This window comes from Pinus tabuliformis, chromosome 3_2, assembly GCF_031772625.1.
Source record: "Pinus tabuliformis cultivar Carrire ecotype Pingquan chromosome 3_2, CPIR1, whole genome shotgun sequence".
Classification (NCBI taxonomy): domain Eukaryota; kingdom Viridiplantae; phylum Streptophyta; class Pinopsida; order Pinales; family Pinaceae; genus Pinus; species Pinus tabuliformis.
The window spans coordinates 7,562,150-7,570,364 of NC_142302.1; the positions used below are offsets into that span (position 1 = coordinate 7,562,150).

An 8,215-nucleotide genomic window follows, 5' to 3' on the forward strand; every position below is an offset into this window, starting at 1 on the left:
CTCAGTGTCCACCAACTCTGTCATCAAAGCCATGTAACATGTGTACCTCTGTGGTTGTTTACTCTACCTAAACATGGTGTTAGGAGCGTTGAATTGCTTCCGAGCCTCCTAAACCAAACTCTCAGCGCAATACTTGGCCTTCTTCTTGCCTGTGCTGGGTGGCTCTGGTTTATCTATCTACTCTCAGCTTGGTTTGTCCTCCTCATCCTGCTGCAAATCCTGGTGTGCTACCCTCTTGCCACTAGACTGTGATTGTGGATGACTCTAAGGTGCTGGCTATGACTCTTATTTGGGAGCGAGTAACTCCTCCTTAGGTACTGCAATCCACTCACGCTCTAAGGAAACTCTCAGAGCCTGATCCTCCTGGAATCTCACATCTCGCCTGAGAACCGTCTTCCCAAGTCTTGGAAGATACACCCTGTATGCTTGATCTGTCTCATTATCTCCTATGGAAATCCCCTTTTCTGTTGTGGGTTTCGTCTTCTTCATACTATCCTTGGACACATGATAGTAGACCTTTGTGCCAAAGATCCGTAAGTGTGAAACATCAGGCTTCTTGCCTGTGAAAGCCTCCTCTGGTGTAACTCATCCAAGCACCTTGTGTGGACTCTTGTTCTGCAGAAATACTATAGTGTTGCATGCTTTTGCCCATAAGAACATAGACAGTCCTTGATCATGCAACATGTCCCTAGCCGTTCCAACAATACTATTGTTCTTCCTTTCAGCCACCCCATTCTGCTGAGGGTTATGAGGTGCTATCAACTCTCTCCTAATACCTTGCTTTGCACAAAACTCCTTGAAATCATTGGAGATATATTCTCTACCATTGTCACTTCTCACTGCCTTGCTTTTCTTCTCTGTCTCCTTCTCTACCAAGGCCTTAAACTCCATGAACTTATCTAAGACCTCATCTTTCTTTTTCATAAAATAAATCCAAGTTTTCCGAGAAAAATCATCAATGAAAGTAACATAATACCCGTGTCTCATCAGTGATGGAGAAGAAAGGGCCCGTACACCTTCGAATGCACTAAAATACCTTTGGCTTTGTTGTCCTGTCCATGGAAAGAAGACTTGGCATACTTTCCATGCGTGCACCCCTTGCACAATCCACTCTTGTCAAGGCAACCTGCTGGTAATCCCATGGCAGTCTACTGAAGAATCTTTAGTGCCCCATGATGCAAGTGTCCCATGCGTCTGTGCCAAATTTCACCAACATCTGCACATCCTGCCTTGCTGCTCAACGCTGCATCGACCTCTACCTGCAACTTGTAGAGATTCTTCACCCTCACAGCGATATGCTTCACTATCTCTGAAGTTAGATGCTTGAGGTAAGCCTTGCCTTTGCCAAAGGTGACATCATATCCTTTATCCTCAAGGATAGCTACTAAAACCAGGTTCTTCTTAGGCCTTGAAACATAGAGAACATATTTGAGATGAAGAGAATTAATTGACTCTCTCTCAAAGCTGACAATAACAATTCCTTTGGTAGCATACTTGCCATTATCTCCAAGCTTGATATTCACCTGCATATCCTTCTCATCCAGCTGGCTGAAATACTCCTTGTTCCCAATCATATGGAAAGGGGCTCTTGAATCAATATACGATGTACTGCTCCCTACTGAGCTTGCCATGCAAGTTATTACTGAGAATTCTTTCTCAAACTGAGAGGAAAAATCATCTACGTCAACTGATGAAACTACATGCTATGTATTCGACCCCATCTTCTTCCTATTAGGACACTTTGAAGCATAGTGCCCCAAAACATGGTAGCACTTGATCTTGCTTATATCATTCTTCCCACTGTTCTCACCCTTCCCTTTGCATTTCTTGCCTTTGGCTTTACCTGTAAGTGCAAGATTCTCCTCCTCCTTCTCAATCTTGGAACCCTTGCCACTGCTGCTAGAAGTCTCAACTAGTCTGAGCCTTAGCTCCTCTTGAGTGAAGTCACTTTATAGAAATTCCCAATCCGAAAACTTATCTCGTCTAGTAATACTTTGAACGAAAACATGCCAATCTTTGGTAAACCCATTCAGAGCAACATACACTAGCTCTGTGTCCATGGGCTTCTCTCTAACATCGGTTAGCTCATCATGAACTTCCTGAATTTTGGTGAGATAGGCAGTTACATTCTGACTCTTCTGCATCTTGATTGTCCTCAACTTCTCTTTGAGGACCATCTTTTGGTTCTTTGAAGGATTCTGATAGAGCTAGACTAAGGCATCACACTTTTCCTTAGCTGTATTTTTACCTGTAATGTAACAACCTCGGATTAAAGTTTCAAGTAATAAAAGATTTTAAAGGAAAAATAATAAGACCAAGGTCATGTGACATGTATTCCAAGTTGAATGTTGGACAAACATTGTAGTGGGCATCACTTGTGGTTAATTAATGGCTATGGAAATTGATAAAGGAATTGGCAAAGGCAAAGAGACAAAAAATGACATTTAACTATGACAAATAAGGAAAATAGGAGAAAAGGGAGATGAAGAGACAAAAATATGCATGCAAGAGAAATTAGAGAAAAAATGAAGGAAAATGAAGAAAAATGAGACATCAATGATAAAAAGGTATTAGAGAATCATTTCACAGCTTTTGGTTTAGCTTTCGGTCATTACAACTTTTGTCAGTTCAGTCTTGGTTCACTCCTTACACTCTCACACACTAGCTGCCTTGTTAGAACATTCTTGAAGTACTCTAACATTCAGTTGGATTTGGAGAAGGAAGACAAAGGAAAGCAAAGGAAAGTGAGGGAGGTTGGATCAACAACTTCAACATGACGATTTTGTAGGTAAAAGGTTGCATGTGTGATTTCCTTGCTGGGATGTGAACATGCATGGTACATGCAATTATTTATTTGGTTCATTTGATGTCATTTACATGGGTTTTGCTTGGTTTGACAGTGGTTTCAGCCTCGCCTTGCCATTTCCAAGATAACCATGGTGTGATGAGATTCATTCTTGGTTGAGCTTTTGATTTCCAGAAGGTTTTGGAATCGGGTGAGGTGGTCTCAGGAAAATCCCAAGGGTTGGGGTTGGCGATGCTTTTCTTTGGGAAGCCCTTGACAGATGGGTGGAGATAGGAAAATTCCTTAAGGTATGGTGAAGGAATTCCGAGGCATCTGAGTTTGGTTTGGTTTTGTGATCTTGGGAGTAATTTAGGTGACATCATGGTAGCTTGAGGGTGGAGGTAGTTTTACCTCTGGTTTCCATGTTTGACTATGTCTTGGTTTATCCCATGAGATTCCACATTTATGCTTGGAATATGACATGAGGGTGATTGGCTGAAAGAAAGATTTGGTTTAGTCCAATCTATGGTTGGGTGGTACGTGGAAGTCCTTAACTTGGTTGGCATTTTCATATGTTAATACAAGCTATTTTCCTTGTGATCTATGAGCACTTGTACTTGTTATTATGTTGATTTTATGGCAGATTTGTCATAGTTCCTATTCTGGTTCTATGCACGGTTTTATAATGCGCTCTAGCTATGGCTCTTGATCATGATTTGATAAGTTATTGAATGGTTGATGAATGCATGAGATAACAAGTGTTGTTGCAACTAGCTTGAGAGGGCATTGAGCCTTCTTGGTGATTCTCAGATGAAGTTCAAAAGTTTATGATTAGATATACATTCATGACATGTAGCTTATATGTTTATCATATGTTTGGCAAAATTTCTATCATATAATAGGCATGTTTTGGTCAAGATATTGTTCAAGTTTTGAATGGTTAGCTTTGTTATCACCTTATTTATGTTTCTGGAAACTTACAGGCCATTTTGGGCAATGGTTTGGAGGCTTGCCTGAAACAATGGCATAGATCTCGCGACCACATGCACAAAATAGGGGATTTTGGGTCATAATCACTGGGAGATTGACTTGTGGGTGTAGTTGGGGCATCATAATTGCATGCATGAGGTGCTAAGGGTGTAGTTGTGGAGTTAGGTTAGTGAAAAAGAGTTCCAACTTAGGGATTGATCACCTAGGGTGGTTCTCAGACCCTTGAGTGATTTGTAGTCCCTAAGTGATGACAGTAAGCTTTCAACTTGTGGCCTCTACTTCCATAAATGGAACTTGGAGGTCAAGTCATGTCATAGTAGCACTCAACTCATGTTTACCTTAGAGAGCTTGTGAAAGTGGGTAAATGTGGGGTGGGGCGTTACATGTAACATGAAGGCCTACATGATCTCGAAGTCCATCCATGATCATGCTCTTAGTCTTGGTCATCTTCCTTTGGAAAAACCTTAGCTCATCTAGATATGAAGGTTTTGTGACAACTTTCTTAGCGAATTCCTTCAGCCCAAACTCGTCCAACAAGAACAATATCCGGACCTTCCAAACACCAAAATTTGAGGCACTATCCAGTTTATTATGTTCTCTCAATCCTAATCCTATGTGAGTTGCCATCTTGCAAGCTTGAAGACTATGTACTAGTTGATTTCTATTCACAACTCTGATACCATGTAGAAAATCAATGAAATTATAATCGGCTAATATGAACAATCTGAAAACAATTTCCTTTTCACGTAGACACATAATTTCTCTACAAAATTGTAGTGGAATAGGAACAAAAATAAAAGCGTAATTCACACAATAGAAAAACACAATTTTTCTAGGGAACCCAACTGGGAAATCCCTCGCTTTCTTGAGAATATTATTGATAGAAGAATGAAAAATAGATCTCTTACAACCATCTTGTTTCAATAAGAAAATACAAGATTCTGCCCGCCTTAAACTAGTCTTGAAACACTTGCTAGAATGTTGATCCGACCCCTTGAAATATGTGCAAATTCGAGTTCCTAAATCCTTGCGCAAGGTTTCCTATTTCCTAGTGCATTAGGTCTCCAAAAAAATAGGAATTTCTCCCTTTTTTTCATTACACTTCTTAGGTCTTTCTTCCTTCTCCAACTCGCACCAGAAATTCCCTAGGCTCCTTCTCGCACAAGCGCACACACAAATTGTGATTACAAGTTGTGCTTTCGATCTCCTTATAAGCACTTCAAATAGCCTATTGTTAGTAAGTTCTGAGTTTGGAAAAGTCTAATTGGTGGTTTCTTAGTTAACAATAATTAACACATCTTGTTAACCGGTCCTTCCTAAAAATTAGGAGGCTAACTCCAATAATTCTTCCAGTTCGAAAACTAACTCACACTAGAAGACAAATCACTCAATCTTCCACCAACTTGCACTAGTCAAACTACTTCTTGAACTCGTCCACATCATTGGAACTGATACATGACTAAGGAGAACTCAAATTTGATTCCTTGAATTAAGGCACAAATCAAGGAATCCATTCCTTTGCTACTTTTCAACAATGTTCATTGACATGCAAGACATTGATAATTTAGAAAACCCCTTTGTTAAGTCAATTGTCGAGAGTCATAATTACACAGAACATGATGGGTCATCATCCTTATTGTTTCATGGCCACCTTATACCCCTTGGAGGCTTAAACAATATTGAGGATCCTAACAAGTAATGGATTCTTTTTAGGGTTGTGGTTCTTTTGAAATGACAAGAAAGATGCAACATGTTTTAACATCCACTATGGATGAGGGAGATCACCAATACAATCATATGGCTATCTTTGTTGACGCTTTTTCCTTTTCTGAACCTATCTTATAGTGTGATGTCTACGTGGCTAGCCTAAGCGATGCCATCACAGTTGTGACTATGGTTGAGAACAAACCAAAGATGGATTAGTTAGGATTGATTCATTGTGTAATCTTGGAGTTGTCAAAGTTGATCAAGGTATAAGTGTCTTCGTTTCCTTATGTATATGTTTTTAATGAAAAGTTTGTAACCATTGCCACTTTGCTTACCCTGGGAAAATTTAAATTCTTTTCTTTATATTTAAAAACAATGCCATTGTGGCATTTCTAGAGGAACTATAAATTTCAATCTTGGTAATGTTGGAAATACTGAGACGGCGGGGGGGTGTGGGGGGGCGTGGAGAGGGGAGTGTGGGGGGGCGTGGAGAGGGAGTTAGCGTGAATCAATATTCCTTAGCAATTAGCACTTTAAAATCTTTTCAGAGCATTAGTTAATCTTCAATTATTATTAATGTTTATGCAATAATAACAGTAAATAAAAGAACACAGTAGACACAAGAATTTTAGGTGGAAAACCCCCTTCGGGTCAAAAACCACTGAACTTTTTTCTAATAAATTCTTTAAACTTTAGCCCCAATTGAAATGAAAGCAACAACTTCTTATAATTCTAGAAAAACATTCTTATCCAGCTCCCACTAGAAGGATGCCCCAACACCCTGGTTTCTTCAGTAGTCAACTGAATGGATGCCCCAACACCCTGGTTTCTTCAGTAGTCAACTGAATGGATGCCCCAACATCCTAGACCAACCTACCACCCTGAAGTGTTCACAAGCTCCAACCTGTAGGCGACTTCATGCACTAGCCTAGCACCTCCCTGCCACCCTATAATGATTGAAATGAGACAAGAGTGTGGATTCCCGTACCATGGACAACGATCCACGATACAATATGATTTACAATGATTTTGACCGAAAACCCAATCACACTATGACCTGCAACCCAACCATGACATCATTCCAACATAGACTCCTATACCTCCCAATAATTCCTTTTCAACTTTAGGCAAATTGACTCTTTTACAATAATGACTCTTCCAATGATGACACTTTTACAAATGACTCTTTTACAACTCTACAATGATGACCCTTGGCCTTGACACTTCTTCACAATATACAGATAGCTGTCATTTCTTCAAAGGATGTCCCGCTGCAATGCTTCCTTTGATTTGATACTTCTTCTCTTGAATTCTTGCTTGAAGTTGTACTCGAATCTTCTTCTACCTACATGCAAAATTTTCCCGGCGAAACAAATCCCAAAACAAAACAAAATACCCTTCAACTTCCCTTTGCCTGCAAAACACATGCAAGTGCATAAAAATGAATATATACAAATTGAAATTACAATGCGTACCTGAAGTGTGCTTGTCACTTTTGTTGTTGACTTGTTGTAGCAGGAGACAAAGATTCCCACTCTTGATATAGGCTTGGACTCTATGCAAGACTATATCCAAAACTGACCTAAAGATATATACAATAAAAACTGATGACATACCCTAGACTTGTGATGGACCAAGTTCTAAGTACAACAACAGAGACCATTCTATCAACTATGACATGACAAGTAACATGAACTTACAACATCATATAGATTTAACAGACTTGGTGTAGCATCAAATGTGTAGTATCAAGAATAAGACATCCGAAATGTGGTATCAAAAATAACTGTGACATATAGAGACATAGAGATATAACCGAGACCCTGTATGTACTTACATTGTCCTACAAAAACATATGTCAGAGATGATACTAATATTTCAAATGTAAACACTAATCATACATACCTTGTTGTAGGAGACTTACCCTTGACTATTGATGTGTGGTCCTTACTGCAGTGATCCTTGAATGCATGCTTTTTCTTGCCTTCTAGGAGCTTGATATTGAATCTATTGTATCTATGTAATTTTGGATCTCCAAGGTCTGAAATTTTGTCCTGTGGTAGCCCTCTGAGTCCTCTTTCCAACCCCACAGGTTTGATCAAGATTGGATTCTTCAAGAAAGAGTTATGCCCAATCTCCCACGATGACCTAATTATAGACTGGTTCATTAGAGTGAACTTGTACGAATTGCCACGTGTCACTATTGCGACCTTTGGCCCTGAAAACCCTACTTAACAAATTACAGTCCGTCCTCGTTCTGTGACTATTTACGAAATTTGAATTCAATGCTTAGAGAGAAAGTTATGACGATTTTCCCAACGTCCCCTGTTTGACATGGAATTCAGGAGCTTGCAAAAACCCTAACTTCCTCAGATCATATCTCCAAAAATATAGTGAACCAAGATCTAAAATTCGGTCACGAGGTTCATCAAGATTTCAGATCAAATGGGTTTTAATTTCAGCTTCTGAAGCTTCGCAGAAAAAACGTTATAGCGAAAATGCCACGATGACCTGTTTGAAGCCACAAAATCCCTACTAGAGGAGGATATGAGGGTCATTATTTATATGAATGTCTTGAGTTGAGAGGGTCCTCAACAAGTGAACGTTGGAGGGATTTTAGGAGCAAAAAAAACATTATTAATTATTGACTATTCAATGACCACAACCAATTATGAGTGCCATGCCACAACCCCATAGGGTTTTAGCCCACTAATTGGGGATACTAACTTCAAA

The 8,215-nt window shown here is 39.6% G+C and overlaps 1 protein-coding gene across 1 annotated transcript; it reads right to left on the reverse strand.

Moving 5' to 3' along the window:
• Positions 1-1,148: 1,148 nt before the first annotated feature.
• Positions 1,149-1,631, reverse strand: LOC149179546 (uncharacterized). The gene has a single exon (XM_089413574.1). The coding sequence runs from the start codon at positions 1,629-1,631 to the stop codon at positions 1,149-1,151; it is 483 nt and encodes a 160-aa protein (XP_089269700.1).
• Between the last annotated feature and the right edge of the window lie 6,584 nt (positions 1,632-8,215).

Excerpts from the sequence above, each read along its gene's own strand:
- LOC149179546 (XM_089413574.1), bottom strand. The coding sequence starts at position 1,631 with ATGGCAAGCTCAGTAGGGAGCAGTACATCGTATATTGATTCAAGAGCC.